The sequence below is a fragment of the Danio aesculapii genome, chromosome 21 (assembly GCF_903798145.1).
Source record: "Danio aesculapii chromosome 21, fDanAes4.1, whole genome shotgun sequence".
Lineage (NCBI taxonomy): Eukaryota > Metazoa > Chordata > Actinopteri > Cypriniformes > Danionidae > Danio > Danio aesculapii.
The window spans coordinates 14,934,618-14,954,083 of NC_079455.1; the positions used below are offsets into that span (position 1 = coordinate 14,934,618).

The following is a 19,466-nucleotide window of genomic DNA, read 5'->3' on the forward strand; positions in this document are numbered from 1 at the left end:
GAGGTTGAAAGGCTGATGGCTTTTTATTTGCTTTATGTAACTATTTTTTTTCTTCTTCTGTAATTCTTCTGAATTTGACTTTTGGAAATCACCAAGCGACCCCCTCTCATTGTCCCGCGACCTCCCGGGGGGTCCGGACACTTACATTGGGAACCACTGCTTTAGATCAGGGGTGTCCAAACTCGGTCCTGGAGGGCCGGTGTCCTGCATAGTTTAGCTCCAACTTGCTTCAACACACCTGCCTGGAAGTTTCTAGTATACCTAGAAAGAGCTTGATTAGCTGGTTCAGGTGTGTTTAATTAGGGTTGTAACTAAAACATGCAGGACACTGGCCCTCCAGGACCGAGTTTGGACACCCCTGCTTTAGATGAACCACTGTTTACTTCTTGCAAAACCTGGTACCACTTGCTCACCTGCAGGTGGCGTACCGCATATATGAGTGAGCATGAAAAGGGAACTGGGTCTGCAAGAGTCAACCACACCTCTTTCTTCTCCAAACAAGATGTGGCCTGTTCGGTGTGGTAATTCTGTAGTAAAACTTCCTTAGTGTTACAGGGAAATTCATCCTCCACACTGGAAGATTCACACGGCTAAATTTAGCTGCGTTCATGTGACTAAAATTATGCACTTTCAAGTCTTAGAGTATTTGATGCAATTTAAAATAATTGAAATGATCTTATCAATGATATGTTCAAACAGTGTTGTCTTCTCTAGACTTTTAGATTCCTTTTTTTTCTCCTTTATTAGTCAAAGGAAAAGAGAAATAAACGGGGTGGAAGGATAAAGGAGGAGTGGGCTATCAGGCTTCGCTCATGCTGATGTAGTCCCAGTTCAAACAGGAAGTGAGGTATAAATCAAACTGTCACTGACATGACTGGCCAAGAACATTACACACACTTAATAACTGGGAAGGGGAGAGTAAATGGAATGGAAAAGGAAGAGAATTAACTACAGAGAACAGCTACATGAGATTATGAGAAAAGAAACTGGAGGGAAAGACATATAAACAGAGACAGACAGACAGACAGACACAGAGAGAGACAGAAAGGAGACAGAAGAAATGAGTAGAGAGAGAGAGAGAGACAGACGAACGGATGGATGGACAGATAAACAGATAGACAGAAAGATTGTTTGATAAGAGAGAAACAGACAATACATACAAATAGAGACAAAAGACAGACAAACATATATGTATATATAGATACAGACAGAAGAACCGTGTATGGACAGACAGACAGAAAGACAGAAAGATAAAGTTAGACAAGCAGATAGACATTTATACATAGACGAGAGATGTGTAGAAATGTGTAGACAAAAAGACGGATGAACAGATACATAGATAAACAGACATAAAGATTGTTTGATAAAGACAGAAACTTTATAAACAGAAGACAGACAGACAGACAGACAAATAAACAGACAGAAAGACACTTTGATAATAATAGACAGACGGACGGACGGACGGACGGACGGACGGACGGACGAACAGACAGACAGACAGACAGACAGACAGACAGACAGACAGACAGACAGACAGACAGACAGATAGATAGATAGATAGATAGATAGATAGATAGATAGATAGATAGACAGGTATATAAATAAACAAACAGGAAGACACTTTGATAATAATAGACAGACAGACAGACGGATGGACGGACGGACAGACAGACAGACAGACAGACAGACAGACAGACAGACAGACAGACAGACAGACAGACAGACAGACAGACAGACGGACAGACAGACAGACAGATAGATAGATAGACAAACAGATATATAAATAAACAGACAGGAAGACACTGATAATAATAGACGGACGGACGGACGGACGGACAGACAGACAGACAGATAGACAGACAGATAGAAAGATAGATAGATAGACAGACAGACGGACAGATAAATAAATAAATAAATAAACAGACAGGAAAACACTTTGATAATAATGGACGGACGGACGGACGGACGGACGGACGGACGGACGGACAGACAGACAGACAGACAGACAGACAGACAGACAGACAGACAGACAGATAGACAAACAGATATATAAAAAAACAGACAGGAAGACACTGATAATAATAGACGGACAGGCAGACAGGCAGACAGGGAGACAGACAGACAGACAGATAGATAGATAGATAGATAGACAGACAGACAGACAGACAGACAGACAGACAGACAGACAGACAGACAGACAGACAGACAGATAGATAGATAGATAGATAGATAGATAGAATAAACAGACAGGAAGACACTGATAATAATAGACGGACGGACGGACGGACGGACGGACGGACGGACGGACGGACGGACGGACGGACGGACGGACGGACGGACGGACGGACGGACGGACGGACGGACGGACGGACGGACGGACGGACAGACAGACAGACAGATAGATAGATAGATAGATAGATAGATAGACAAACAGATATATAAATAAACAGACAGGAAGACACTGATAATAATAGACGGACGGACGGACGGACGGACGGACGGACGGACGGACGGACAGACAGACAGACAGACAGATAGATAGATAGATAGATAGATAGATAGATAGACAGACAAATAAATAAATAAACAGACAGGAAAACACTTTGATAATAATGGACGGACGGACGGACAGACGGACAGACAGACAGACAGACAGATAGATAGACAAACAGATATATAAATAAACAGACAGGAAGACACTGATAATAATAGATTGACAGGCAGACAGACAGACAGACAGACAGACAGACAGACAGACAGATAGATAGATAGATAGATAGACAGACAGACAGACAGACAGACAAACAGACAGACAGACAGACAGACAGATATATAAATAAACAGACAGGAAGACACTTTGATAATAATAGACAGACGGACAGACGGACAGGATGATTGTTTGATAAAGAGAGACGGACAGACGGACAGACAAACAAACGGGCACAGACTCAAAGCTAGACAGACATTGCTAGACATAAGCGGTTGTATCAAACAGGACAGACGTGATGTGGATCAAAGTGTAAACGAGGTGTCCTGACCTATGTTCCAAAGGGGATTTAGAGTGTAGGACATGACAGAAATGAAACACACACACATCAGTGTGTTGCTCTGTAACACCGGCCATACTTGCACAGTGACTTAATCACACCGTACTCAACAAACATTCCTCCGCCACAGCTTTTCCTGCTACAAACTAATACATCCAACCACATCCTTCCTCCTTATAAGGTCATTGCTTTAAATTAATGCACCGTAAAGAAAGGAAGTTTGAATCATGAGCTTCTCTGAGACCTGTGACCTCTGAAATAAGACAGAGACGGGTTTTCTGTTCTGCTTCAGCGCAGCGGGCGCCAGCTGAACGGAGCGAGCAGCGAGATAGTGTGACTGTCTGAAGCTGGGATTCAGCACAGTGCTGCCCGTCCTTTTGCCATTTAAGGACTTTCAAGAGATGCTTGCATCACCCTGCTAGAGTCTTTTGACCTGAACAGACAAAGATAGTAGGAAATAAAAAACAACACTTCCACTGGACACACAAATTCCTGGTTTGGGCTTTTTAATAAGACACGGTTGCATTTGAAGTTATCTTGAGTGTTTCAATAAATTTTGAAAGTGCTACACTAATGGAAAACAGTTCAGGGGAGTTTACCCAAACATCAAAATTCTGGACACTCACGTCACTCTAAGCCATCGATGTCTGCAAAACGAAGGACTTTATTTTACAGTTCCTTCTCTCAGTTTTTTCTTGTCAGTATAGGGCATGTGTTCCTGTATTGGAAATAAAGTACAGGCGCATCTGAAGTAATATTTCAGAGGCTCAACTGAGCATGACATGTATAACGAGTGCAATGCGCACCCTATACTGACACTGAGGAGGAAAAAACTGTTGAATAAAGTTTTTTGTTTTAGCTGCGCACAAAAATATTGCCGTATTATTAAAACATTTAAAATTCAATGAAAGAAGTGATCATTACTTTTTTATGTTCAAGTCTTACCAAGAGAAGTGTGATTTCTTTATATTGCGCCTTCACAATTACACTAACCCAGGGTTTAAACAGGGTTTCTGCAGGTTTCTTCAAATCAAATTGAAGACTTTTTAAGACCCTTTTAAGACCATTATAAATGAAATTTTAGGCTTTTACAGGGCTAAACACTAAGGATTTTTTCAAATGGCCCGCTTACTTCTGTAAATAGCTTTTGTATTAATGGAAGATCATGTAAAGAGATGTTTTGCTTTAGTTTTCTTTCCCTATTTAGGCAATTGAATTTGGAGACTTTGCTGTAAAATTGTCTAACAGTTGTTGTGAATTGTATCTCTTTGCAATAACAACTTAAATATATTGTAAAAAGTTTACTGATGGATTATTGGTGATTGGGTGTCAGCCGATTGGGTAGCTTTACTAGGACATAAGAAAACGAAGACCTTTTATAAAAAGATTTAAGACCTACAACACTATATTTCAGTGTATTTAAGACTTTTAGGGCCTACAATTTTGTTTTTGAAATACTTGTTTCAAAGACTTTTTAAGACCCCACAGACACCCAGTTAAAAGGCTGTACGAGAGGACGGAATAATACAGAGGATCTCAGTGGGTAAACAGTACAACACTGCAGCTGGAACTGCTCTTCAGTTCAGCTCTGAAGAACTTCACTAAAGATCCTTATCTTGGCAAGTCGGCTTACAATATCTTGATGTTTAAGAGAATTTGGACTGAAAGTCTCTGCAGTGATTAAACCTTCATCAGCAGAAAGGATCATAAGACTAAACTGACGTTTACTGAGGAGGCTGTTGTGTGGACAGAAAACTTTAGTGATGAAAGTGATGGTATCCTTCAAACGACAACTAAAAACTCATCCCTTCTTAGAACACCTGAACTAGGGCTGTGTGATTAATAAAAATCCTATCGAAATTGTGATTTGGACATGCACGATTTCTAAATCAACTTACAACACGATTTTCCCACTGTATGCTATTTGAACCAATCATAACACAGCGCGCCTAAACAGAGCACGAGAACAGGATACTGATTAGCCCATGTATACAGTGATGATGAGGTCAGCACATGCCAAAAAAGTCAACATCTGTGGTGTGGGATTACTTTGGATGCAGTCAGTCATATATTGCGTCTAATAGCGTGTGGAAAACGCGAGGCACATCACTTCCTTCAGCATTTGCTTTGTGGTCACCCCTTTTTCATTGCTCCGTGACCATCAACGTTTTTCTGGATGACGACCTAACAAAACATTACTGCAGTTCCGACACGAGTCTTATTTATGAATAAAAAATTTAAATATTAAAAATCACTGGGTGTTCGGGTGTCTTGTGTTTGTCTGAGGTAACCGAAATGTGAAAACTCCATACAAAGTACAAAGCTGATCGGTCAGTTCTTGTTACGTGACTTGCTGAGCGACTTTCTGAAAAGTTACATTTGAAGTTTTTCTGAAAAGAAATGTTTTCATCTGGGGGCCCCTGGAATCAGCGCGCCACTCTCAATACACAATCCGCGCGCCTCCATTTGAAATATCATACTTGTGCGCACAAATGACGCGGTATGTTAACAGCCGATTTCAAGGCAGCGTCACAAAGAGGTTTATGATCTATGCATGACCAAACCAATTTGTGGACACACACGCAACTACTGATATTTGGTCAAGCAGACCATCTGAGCTTCATGCTGAGTTCAGACTGCATGATTTTGACTCGCTGACAGGTTTCGAAAAATCGCAGACAAATGCCTGAAATCACAGGCAAATTAGTGCTCGTTCACGGGAGTAACTATAAAAGACGCGATCTGAGAGAATCGCTGATGAGTCGCCAACATCCATCAGAATAGCTAATTCCCTTCAAAACCCAGGTGAGCAAATAAGTGCATTTTCTACCCCACTAAAGGCTTCTTTCTCATTATGTAGTTAATAAAAAAATATGTCCTCTTTGACCTCACGTTTTTTTCCATGTCACTTATTGCATGTCTTTGGTTGTGAGATGTAGTTTGTGGATCGAGACAGTTCTCGGCGATTCTTCCTATTGTAAAGTGATGCAGTGTGAATCCATCTTGGACTGTAAATGAAATCAATACATCTTGCACAGTAAACAAAGCAGTGATGAAGCGCTACCCCAGAGAGTCATGCAGTGTAAAAACATCTGTGACATGACTATTTTGAAAACTCTATTGTCTATTTTGTTACAGCTTTATTAGGTGATTTTCATTTTAGTTTATTTTATGTCTGTTTTAGAGACATGTTACGGGTCTTTGATAAAGATCTAACTGTTTTTCTGTTCAAATATATTTCAGATTCACACTGTAAACACAGATTCAGTCTGTCTGTGTCAAAACCGTGATTAAAATCGAAATCGCAATATTGTTCAAGAAAATCGTGATAGGTTTCTTTTGTCCATATCGCACAGCCCTAACCTGAACCATGGTTAACAAAACCAAAACCAACTGTAGAAGCACTTTCTCTCTCTGAAGAACTCCTACTCTAGCACTAAATTCTCTGAGCAGAGACAAGTTACTTTGTATAATTAGCACTTCTTGTGTGTATTGCCTCCTTCTTGTTGAATTGCTGAATACCTCCTCAATTGGACAAAAGCATCTGCTAAATGACTAAATGTAAATATAAAGCAAGTTTTATATATTTGGTTCTGATGGGAATTATGTTCTTTGTCAAACTGGGTAAAGATTGCACCCAAAGATTGTAAAGAGGTCAGTAAAAAATGTAACAGATGCCTTTGCAGTTAAACTTCCAACATCAAGTGCAAGAACCACAGCAACATTTCAGGCCTAAACCTACTGTAGTTATATGAATAATCACATCAATATTTTATTCAAAAGTTGTCCAGTTGCCAGATCTTGTATAATACTCATCACTCCAAGCAATCCAAAATATACAAATTTCAAGCCATTTCTGACCTCAACCTGGCAACCTTCAACCCAGTTGCACTGTTGAATTCTACAGTACACAGGAAGTCAGTACAGTACACAGGAAGTCAAAACTAGCATCAGAATTGATGGTAGAAATGGAAGAAGTGTTGGGTGGTGCTCTGGTTATGTGTAGTCATTTGTTATACATTGTTTACTTGCAGTGCAGTGTTTGTTCAATTTGAAGAAAAAAATGGATTGTGATAGTAATAATAATAATAAAAAACAGAAGTAAGTCACATTTTAATTCTTTTTCATTTTATTACCAATTATTTATTATCAGCGTATCTATTTATGTGGGATAATATAGTTGGTGTTGGTGAAAATTATATATTCATGGCATTTGTTTGTCAACAGGACACAAAAACTGGGACTGTCCCCAAAAAACAGGAACTTTTGGTTTCCCTAACCATTAACCAAAGCATGTTAGCATTTTTAGCATTGTTTGGCATCCTGTTGCATGAAGTTACTTTCTTTATTATGGTCTGATGACTATCTAATTAGACAAAAAGCTTTCAGTTTCTCTTGCTTGAGATGTGACATAACTATCTGAAAGCATGTTAACAAATCGTCTGAATACTTTACAGTAATTACTTTTCTTCAACTCCTTGCTAACTGCATACAACCAGCCGCTGCCTCACCTACAACTGTAATCCATCCACAAGAAGACAACTTTACATCATGAAATATGAGCTTCACAGTTCCTCTTTAAAGTTTCCGTCCTGCTAGCTGTTATTTACAGGTTTCCTGTTAATGTACACAAACGGAGTGCTTACTTCTGCTGCAGGTCCAGCAGGCTCTGCTCGGCTCTCTGAAGGCCGTCCAGGTCCTTGATCATCTTGCCCATGTGGTCCCTATAGTTCCGGTTCTGGATGTAGGCGAACCAGCAGCCTCCAACTCCAATAATGATGGACACCACCAGCATCAAGTCCTTCAGATGACTGTGTCTGCTCACTGCCAAAACAAATATCAATAAAAGGTGCGCACTACAACAAAATGCACTCCAAAAATGACATTTCCATGATGCATTTCTAGTTTTGAATATATTTTATACAACATGTGAATTAAGCATGTGTGTTCAAACGTAAGATACTTTTAATGCTTCTTCAAAGTCTTAATTATGACAGTAATTTTCAACCCATATTTCTCATCCAGGCTTCAAAAAATACAGTAATATTGTGAAACACTACTAACCACATTAAAACCACTGCTTTCGATTTTAATTATTTCCTATTTTAATGTATTCATATCTAATTTATATATTCATGTAATCATTGTTTAGCAATTATTTATTCATTTTTTCTTCTGATCTAAATCTGAATTGTCAATATCATTACTTCAGGCTTCAGATGATCCTTCAGAAATCATTTTAATATGCTAATTTGGCCAAGAAATAGTTTATTTAATATATAAATATGTATTAATAATTTTTTAAGGATTGTTTATCAAATATAATCCTCACTGCTAATCAAATAAACAAATAAATCAAGGTATGTATTCATACAGCGCTTTTTATGAATTGATACACCAAAAGCACTTTACAATCATATAAGGGGGTCCAAAAAAAAAAAATAAAATCTTTTGAACAGTAGTATATGAATGATATAGATCTGAGATGCACAAACTAGGGCCCATAAGCCAAAGTTGGCTCATGATAACCTTTGATTTGGCCCACCATCCCATCTAAGAAGAGAAGGAGAGTGATGGGGATGGTTTAGAGATGTCTTTTCAAATCTATTGCAACCTTTTGTTTGTTTGTTTTATCGTTTAAAGCGAACTAAAATTAAATGTTTCAATTAAATGGTGTAAACTAATCAGATTTAGTTTAAATGTACATACTGTTATGCAATGGATAAAGGACAAATCAAGGCAGAGACAGATTCTGCATGACAAGTGTATTTAGCATTGAACTCCACTGTGTTATAAATGTGATTGTTTTTATTGTAATAAGTTATAATTGAATTTTAATAGGATAAAAAATACAAAAAGCAACAACAATTACAAAAACAGAAAAGAACATAAAAAGACAAAAGACAGGAGAAAAAAAGATCACACACACACACACACACACACACACACACACACACACACACACACACACACACACACACATATATATATATATATACATACATATATATATATATATACATACATATATATATATATATATATATATATATATATATATATATATATATATATATATATATATATATATATATATATATATATATATATATACATATACATACATATATATACATACATATATATATATATATATATATATATATATATATATATATATATATATATATATATATATATATATATACATATACATACATATATATACATACATATATATATATATATATATATATATATATATATATATATATATATATATATATATATATATTTATATATATATATATATATATATAGGCCAGTGGGCAATATGGTGATCTTGCAGACGATGACAAGATTACACCTTTAAACTATCCTTGGCATTTGACAGATAATTAAAAAAGGTTTTTCCAGGTGGCTTCAAAGCCAGCAATGTCCTCAGATAGATTGTGTCTAAGTCTATCTAAATGTAAAGTGCTAGAAAATTCTAAAAGCCAGGATTTAAAAAGTGGTTTTGATGCCTTTTTCTGTAGACAAAGAATAATGTTTTAGCTATCACCATTCCATATAGGACAGCTTTTTAATTTGATGACTGAACCCACAAAGTGAGTCAGACCAAGCAAAAACAGCGATTGCCGGATCAGGGGCGCGCTCACAAGAATAAGTCTTAGAGTAGAAGCTGAGAATTCCGCTGCAAAACTAAAGTTTTGGGCATGGCCAAATAATTTGATCATTTATTATAATTTATTTTTAGTTATAATTTAAGTTAATAGGATTTCAAGTAATGTTTTCCAATAAACTAGAAAATTACCCATGGCACCTTCAATGTAATATAGTTTGGTATATTTACCTTCGGCCCGTGGCTCTCGAGGATATTTGGTTTTTAGCCCTTTATACAAAATACTTTGGGCACCCCTGGAATAGATGGCTCTGTCATAAACCGTAGTCTATCACGCACTCCAAAGACAGTGATGTCATGTGAGAATTATGACTCTTTCTAGACACACATTCCACTGCTGACCCATGGTGACCGACATAGCAAGAGCAAATTAAAGTTTTCTTTGCAGAGCTTTTGTCTGCAGTCTTCTCTTTCCAGTGTTGTTTTTTGCACAAAAAGAAAACAGTTTTATAAAAAACTAAGTTTTTCAACAGCATATAATATTTGACTTAGTGTCGAGGGTGCTTTCATCATGTTAATCCAAAGTCTGAATACACTTTGTGATTAAATATATTCTTTTAAAGTGATAATTGACCCAAAAATTCAAACTTGCTCATCTTTTATTACCCCCTTGAGCTTCTATTTTCTACTGAACACGAAAGAACATATGATGTAACCTGGTAGCAAGGTTATTATAGTTAACGAAAACGAACGAAAAACGAAAACTAAAATTGAAAAAACATTTTCGTTAACTGAAATAAAAATAAAAACGAGTTTTTTTTTAAACTAACTGAAACTTTATTGTGTACATGCGAAACTAACTGGAACTAACTAAAATTATAGCAAAAACATCCTTCGTTTTCATCTTTGTAAATGTATTTAATACATACTTTAAGCTTTTTAGAAGTAAATCTATTTCATTCGCGCTGCCAGGTATTTGACCGTACGGCACGTCAAGAGTCTGTAATCTGATGTCATTGGCCAGATCAAGCTGGTCCTTCTCCAGTCATCCTTGCTGTTGCTCCCACGACAAAACAACAGATGCGCATGACAGTAGCACGGTGACAATATTAAATACGACCCGAGTAGAGACTAAAGGTATTATTAAACACATTTGTGCCTAATAATGAGTTTTGTTTCTGTATTAGTGATCACGATCGTGAATGAATCATTCTTTTGAACTGGATCTTCTAAGTGACCCGGTTGAACTAATTCACCAAATCGAACTGAATCATTCACCAATTTCCCGAGTTATTCAGTTCTTAGAACAGTGTACAGAGATCAGATTTGAGAAGCGGTTAACCGATAACACTGCGCATGTGTGATTCAGTAGGTGAACCGTACACACAAAGTACATGGCAGCGTGCTGTGACTGAACTAAACTTGAACAACTGCCCGAGGCTTAAATGAGAGGATCTGGCGAAATGTAAGTTTCTCTCATAACAGAAAATTAAGTATAATAAGTGAATCATGCTTCAGTTGAGTTGCAAAACATAACTGTAAGAAACTTTTCAGATCATGTTAACTGACTGAAATTGCTGACTATACGTTTGATATGTTGAGTATAAACAGGGAGAGCAAGTCACGAAAGATCCGGTTCGCGTTATAGACCTAAACTTTCCATCACTACTGTGCATCTAACCTCAGAAGCTGCCTTGCACAAATATTTTACCTAAGGCTGTGGGCGGCTGTATTTGAATTTGAGGATGGGTCGATGGTAGTGTTCTTGATGGTAGATGGTACCTAAGGCTGTGGGCAGCTGTATTTGAATTTGAGGATGGGTAGATGGTAGTGTCAAAAATTTAGCCTATTGTTGGTTTTTATTATACAATATTTATTCTGATGATTTTGAATCTTGCACCCAACAAATATCCTTATTTAGAAAAAAAACGAACAAAAAACTAAAACTAATACTGAAACTAATAAAAACTAAACTAAAACTGAAGCATTTTTAAAATATAGAAGCTAATAAAAACTAGTAAATCTATCTCTAAAATCTAATTAAAACTAACTGAATTTGAAAACAAAGAATTCAAACGAATTAAAAACTAAAACTAATGAAAAATCCCAAACTTATAACCTTGCCTGGTAGCCGTAGACTTGGATTATCATCATCCTTCAAAATATCTTGTTTTGTGTTCAAGAGAAAGTCAAATTCATTTTGAACAACCCAGTAGTGAGTAAATCATATCAGAATGAAATTTTGATGTAAACTAACCCTTTAAACCTGCACATATTTCCCGGGATGAGTCGACTTCACATGAACAAAATCACAAGAACAGGACTAAGCTGAAAACTGAAAAAGCGCCAAGGATTTTTTTGGGGCAGGAGTCATGCATCAAATCAGGGTCTGCTCGGTCTGTTTGTCCTCCTGCCTCTACAATTCAGACTGTGAAATAAAACACACACAGGCCACTATTAGAAAGAAGCGGTACAGTAATGCAAACAAGTAGTAATCTACTTAGAACAAGTCCCAGATGTGATGAAAAGCTCTCAGGTTGGATGTAACCATGCAGGATGTATGAATATACACAAGTTTTCTATCACGTCTGTCTCAGGACTCGTTCGCACCAATGATCACCACAAACAAAGCCTGGAATGCATTCAGAGCAGAACATTGCTAGCAAACATCCTAACGCTGTCCAAACCACTGGAAGTTAAGATGAATACAGTATGGAAAATGGTTGGACACCCGTGGCAAAAGCGCAAATTTCATTTAACAGTAGGGAGAAACGGTAAATATAAAATTTCTCACGAACAATTTTTGAAGGGGACACAAATAAAACAGTACTCATTTAGTAAATGCACAGCTAAACAATATGCTAATTGTATGCGTAGGTTATTATTAATAATAATTCCTCACACTTTTATAGCGCTTTTTCTGGACAGTCAAAGCACTTTACACATTTTTTGGGGGGGAATCTCCTCATCCACCACCAGTGTGCAGCATCCACCTCTATGATGCGACGGCAGCCATATTGCATCAGACCGCACACCACACACCAGCTGATTGGTGGAGAGGAGAGAGTGATGAGGCCAATTATGATACGGGGATGGTTATGAGGCCATGATGAACAGAGGCCAGTGGGCAAATTTGGCCAGGATACTGGGGTTAAATCCCTACTCTTTTTCAAAGGACATGCTGGAATTTTAAAGGACCACAGAGAGTCGGGACCTTTGTTTAATGTCTCATCCTGAAAGACCGTGCTCACTAAGCAGTATAGAGTCCCCTTCAATATACTGGGGCGTTAGGACCCACACAGACAGCTTTCCCATGTGGTCTCCTATCCAGGTACTGACCAGGCACAGCCCTGCTTAGCTTCAGTGGGCGACAATGTGATAATTGCAACAGAACATTTAACAGTTAACATTATGCCAAGTCTTCACAAATAAAACAATGCATGGGAAAAGGCTTTGACGTGTAAGTTGCAGTGTATTATGCAACAAGCTATTGTAAACAAGCTAACGTTAACTAGATAAGTAATATTTTAATCACGCATATGGCAGATTCAAAGAAAAGTTACATCGGTAATCAGCATTTTTGATGCTCTTTTAAGCTGCAGTCACACTTGACTTTTCCTCCCATAGACTTCCATTCATACGCACGCAAATGCGTCAAACCGGAAACGCAGGGTCATGCGTTAAGTTTCGCAGTTCGCTGCGGTGCAAAGTTCAAGCTTGGTGAACTCTGACCTGCAAACTTGCATCACTTGACTGCGTGAGACCAATCGAGGATCAAAACAGGACCTCTCTGGACAGAAATTTAAAACATGGAGCAATCGCTCGCTTTATAAATGTCTAATTATCTTGTTTAATCCTGCCCCTTTTCGCAGCGCCGCACGATAGAATTTCTCACACATAAAGCCCATTGTGACCGTAGCTTTATGAATAAGTCTGCATCAACTACATTAAAGAGAATCGCTTTATTTAAATTGAATAAAATACCCTGACACACCTGACTCGTGTGTGTGTGTAAAATAGGTGAGATGAACTGGGAAAGCAGGCAGTGGGCCAACCCACTGTGAGAAAGGGGAGGGGGAGCTCAACAGTTTCTAAAGGCATTTTTTGCTTTTTTATCTACTTACACAAATTATTTTAGGCATACATACAAATATTTTGCATTATTAAGAGTTATTTATTGAGATATTCATTGCATTGCACAGTATTACAGCAAATATTACAAAATCTCTAGTTTTTTTTGCAAAAAAGAATTCAACAAATTAATAACACACATTAAAAAATAAATAAATAATTAAATAAAATAAATAAAAAAGTAATTCGTATAAACCCAGAATACACTTTTCAAAAAACACAAAACGTCTAACCCTTAAAATCCCCCCAGGACTAAAGCTTATGCAGTACTGTTGGTGTGACCTTCAGCATCTGGGTTTTTAACCTACGCTTTCAAGATAGCCGAGAAGAGGAGACCAAATCTTGTCAAATTTTTTTTAATTTCTTTGCCATAAGAAATCTGATCCTTTCCAAATGTGCCAATTTAGTTCATTCTTCCAGCCAAGATCTAAATGATGAGGATTCTGTTGATTTCCAAAACCTTAGCACCAGCTTCTTTGCCACAATAAGGCTGTAAGACAGCAGAATATGACCAAAAGTGGGTCGAAAACGAATTCACAATGTAAAATTTTAGATATAGATTTAAATATTTCAGCCTAGAATGTCCCCTGGTCTAAACAAAATAAATTAATCAGCGAAAATGTGGAACCACTAAGACACATTATTACGTCATCACCACAGATCAGTGGTAGTTTAGAGATGTCTACCAGCCAGAGAAAACTTTTACGGAAAGTTTAAAGCGCCTTTATTATAGTATGGTTTTGGGGGTTGGTTTTGAAAACTCCTCTTTTGAGAGATGTAAATCTGCATTGATTTGTTTAATGACCTAGTCTCTTGTGATTGGTCTACTGCAATGGTCTCAAACTCAGGGCGTACTCACATTAGGTACATTTGCCTTGAACCGTGCCGGAGCGCGATTGTCCCCCTTCTCCTCTCCACCAACGGCCTGCACTCACATTGCATTTTTTACCTACTGAACCTGAGCACGCTAACGTCATCAATGATGCGACTGTTAATTTAACAGGAAGAGAAGTGCTCTCGCTCAGCACAGTGGAGATTGCTTTAATTATATCATTTTAGTTGTTTGGGATGTGGTGACACGCAGTCAAATATTTCGCCGAACAGATCCACAACTTTTGATGCTCATTAATTATCATAAGTCATTATGCTGCAGGTATTAGGAGGTTTGCTAAAGCTGCAGCTGATGTGCAGCGAGGGGGATGTGTCTTTAATAAACTATGTCAGTTTGCGTTCATTAAAAAGTAAGAATGATTAATAAATCTATATGAAACAGTCCCTTAAATGTAACATCTCATCTTCAGTTTCAGGCTCAGGGCTCACACTACAAGCGTACCTCGCCAAAGCCCAACCGAACCGTGCTCTGGCACACTTTTTACAACCGGGTCAGGGCCAGCCAACTGAACTGCACCTGAGCCTGATTCAGAGCACTCACACTTCTAAAACGAACCAGGAAACGGGCTTGGGCACGATTCGAATAGCATAGTGTGAGTGCACCCTCAATTCCTGGAGGGCCGCAGCTCTGCACAGTTTAACTCCAACCACCTCCAACTCATACCTGCTTAACAGTCTCTAGTAGCCTTGAACACCTTGATTAGTTGCGTCAGCTGTGTTTGATTAGGGTGGGAGCAAAGCTGTGCAGAGCTGTGTCTCTCCAGGAATTGAGTTTGAGAACTATGGTTGACTGCACACATGCAGCACATTGGAAAGGTAACACTCATCACTATTACTGGTAGAGTACTTTAAGATTTAACACATTGTATGAACGGACAACATGGCTTGGAGTCTCAATTCAAACCTGAGAACTTCCTTTAAGAACAACCATCCTGTGAATCCCTTATTGTACGCAATTAGGTAGTAGTCATCAGTAAAATGATGGGGACACAACACAAGGTCGGACTTCACTGCTGTAGTAATGCTGTAAAAATGAACTTTAACCTTTGATTCTTCACAGCCTCATCCTTTGGTGGTAGAAAAAAAAGAGGATTTACCTATTAGATGAATTCAAAATAAAGCAGTGCTGCACAAATTGAACACTTAAGGTGAAATGTACTTGTATTCTCTACATGATGCTATTCAAGACATCGACATGAAATGGCTTAAGGCTGTTTTATACTTCTGTGTCGTGTGATCGCCGTGACCTACAGCTTATGCCTTGCGCATAGCTGGGCATTTATATTTCTGTGTGCTGGTTTGGGTTGTATAGAGGACGAAATCTGCAAAAACAATAAATAAAAATACCCAAATAAATAAATAAATAGAATAAATAAATTAGCAAATTCCTGCATAAATAAAACAATAAATAGATAAATATGCATATAAAGAAATAAATGTATATATAGATCTAGATCCTGCATAAACAAAACAATAAATAAATAAATAAATATGCAAATAAATAAATAAATAAATAAATAAATAAATAAATAAATAAATAAATAAATAAATAAATAAATAAATACACAAATTCCTGCATAAATAAAACAGTTAATAAATAAATACTCAAATAAATAAATGTAGAAATAAATTAATAAAATCCTGCATAAATAAAACGGTAACTAAATAAATACTCAAATAAATAAATAAATGTATAAATAAATGTACAAAATACTGCATAAATAAAACCGTAAATAAATAAATACTCAAATAAAAAAATAAATAAATGTATAAATAACTTTACAAAATCCTGCATAAATAAATATATAAATAATTAAAAGTGCGGTGTGAAAGGGGGAAAAAAAATCTACTTTCAGTTAAGAATTTTCTTATTTACCCAACATCCATGTAATTTATTTAATTATTAATCTGCCTACGCTATTTATATAATTTATTTATGCAGGAATTTGTGGGTTTTTATATATTTATTTACTTATTTGCATATTTATTTACTTGTGGAGGAATTTGTAGATTAATTTATAATTTTTTTTATTTGCATATTTATATATTTTTTTATTTTATTTTTTGCAGGTTTCGTTCCTCCATGGGGTTGCTCTGCAATAACACATGCAAAACGCTAGCTGGCCGTGGGTTTTTATGTTCCTCAGTGTTGAGTTTCTTCGCGGGTGTTTTGTTTTTTCTGAATGCTATCTTAATGTACAAGTAGCTCAAACTGGCTGATTCAGAGGAGGGAGCCAGTGGAGGTGCAACAACTTTAATCCTAAGGTAAACACAAAACACAAGTTTCCTTCACGGGACTCGACATTTGTAAACACTTGCTCAAATGGGCTTGCTGCTCTCCTGCGGCTTTCAACACCAACCACACTTCTCACCGATATCAAGCCGACCAATCACAGAGCTTGCGATATGCCCCGTTGCAACGTGTAGTTAAATTTTTTAAGAGGTGCGTGTCAGCATCGGTGTCAGCCAAGACGAGGGGTCTGCGACTGTGCAAAATCTGTGATGGACCATACATGTGTGCTTGAAGCAGAAATATAAATCAGCCTTTAGGATTCGTTTTAATAACAACCCATTAATATGACTCAGAGTCAACTTTTTTGAAGAGGCAATAACTTTCTACACAGTTCACATTCAGGTTTAAAAACTTACATAATGGGGCATTTTAAAACTTCAGGAAGAAACTTTAAATAAATTTTGTTGCTTCTCAAACATATTCAGTTTCCCCCCAGGTTACTGATTATGCTCACCTGTGCCCAGTTTAGTCTCTTTTCAATTTCACACTGGATTGCAACAATGACGTTAATACGCAATTCTAGAGAGGTGTTTCCCACAACAGTGGCGGCATCAGCTGCGTGACGGGAGGATTTGGATGACTGGATTAGCGGGTGCTATTTCCATCTGCAATTTCGCCCGCTAACATCCTGCCCAGGAAAATGGCAGGTGACGGCACATGTAGCGGTGCCAAAATATTTGTCAGCGGACGGTGTTGAATCCCTCAACCTTCACACTCACCGATCCTAACTAGCTTGATTTGAGGTCAGGTTAAATCTCCCTTGGGTTTACTGGGCCAACACATGATAAACTTCCGTCTTGGATTTTCAGTTATGGACTAGAGTTTAGATAAATGAGCCCTTTGAATGCAGATAAAGGAGTGTTTTGTTTACACATATAATCTTTGAACGGGTCTAAAGATATTGGAGGCTGTAATTGCTACATGCTAGCGCTGAAGCTGAAAACTGTACACACACACTGGCAGATTTTTCTTTAGCGATGCAACAATATGAGATGCTACAGTAAGAAACAATCTGAAACAGTGAGGAAGCTTCTACTGCGGACAGTATAAACAGTCACTGGAGATGCAAAATACTGCCATAGCTGAGATTATTAAGAAGCTCTGGATGGAATCCGGAATTGGGAGGGATAAACCAATCAGACAATTCACAGATGTACTGGTATATTTATAGAGTACATAACAAGATATCACAAAAGTATCTTCAATTAGTAGGCTACAGCATTATGATAACATAATGACGATAGTTAAAAAAAATAAATGTTACAACAAATGTAAAAAAAAAACATATATATATATATTATTAGCCCCTTTACGCTATATATTTTTTCAATAGTCTACAGAACAAACCATCATTATCTAGTGAAATATTATTTACTGTCATCATGGCAAAGATAAAATAAATCAGTTATTAGGGATGAGTAATTAAAACTATTATGTTTAGAAATGTGTTGAAAAAAATCTTCTCTCCGTTAAACAGAAATTGGGTGCTAATAATTCTGACTTTAACTGTGTAAATATATATATATACAGTTGAAGGCAGAATTATTAGCACCCCTGTTTTTATTTTCCCCAATTTCTGTTTAACGGTGAGAAGATTTTCTTAATAACAGTTTTTAATAGTTCATTCTATTTCTTTTTTCTTTTTGCCATGGTGTCTATGCCTCAGTGCTGGCTGTTTTGTTGATGGTTTGCCTCTTGGATTACTGTCATTTACTGTATACTGTTGCGGTCTTATTTCCAGGGGTCTTTGAATAGTCATGTTTCACTATAAGCCATATACCAACACAGCATCCGTGACATGCAGACATTGTGTGAGCGGAAATTCTTACAACAAATATCACACAGTCTTTAGGATTAAGATGGTCCTGTGTCTAATACCGTTATCAAAGAAAGCTTTTTTCTTACCACCAGCATCTTTGATAGGTTTAATTCTGGCTGATGTTCTAGGTATATGTATTCACATGAACTATGAATCATATGATGACATGTCCTTGACCATTCCCATCCATCTCTCTCTCACCTATTTACTGACAATGTCTCTCCCATCATCCCTCTCTTTTCTGTTTCACCAGCTGTACTTGAGTATCAGGCTGTACGGGCTGACATTAATGGGACATACCTCTTCTGTCTGACTCTTGTACTCCAAAAAGCCTGGCTATTTTCAGACGCAGAAGATATTTGTTCACGAGAAAAGAAAACAGACTAAACCTTTGCTTGATTTTAGTGCATAATGAGCAATGAATATTGCAGTCTGGACTTCATCCAGAAAAGCCTCAGGCAATGAAATCCAGAGGAACGTGTTATGTCTTGCAGAACATTTCCATGTTATTTCTAAAAGACTCAAAACAGAAAGAATAACCAAGAAAATGTTTCCAAACATTCAGGAGAAAGACAAAAAGAAACAAATTAATATGATTAAATGGACATTACAAGCTCTAGGAGGTGATAAATCTATATTTGAATTCCCACAAAAATAGAAAAT

At 37.2% G+C, this 19,466-nt stretch overlaps 1 protein-coding gene across 2 annotated transcripts in view; it reads right to left on the reverse strand.

Moving 5' to 3' along the window:
* stim1b (stromal interaction molecule 1b) overlaps positions 1-19,466 on the reverse strand; it is an 84,175-nt gene that overhangs the window by 29,381 nt on the left and 35,328 nt on the right. For both annotated transcript variants that reach the window (XM_056446164.1, XM_056446163.1), the window contains exon 7: positions 7,694-7,871. In XM_056446164.1, the coding sequence (XP_056302139.1) occupies positions 7,694-7,871 (178 nt within the window). The remainder of the gene's footprint in view (positions 1-7,693; positions 7,872-19,466) is intronic.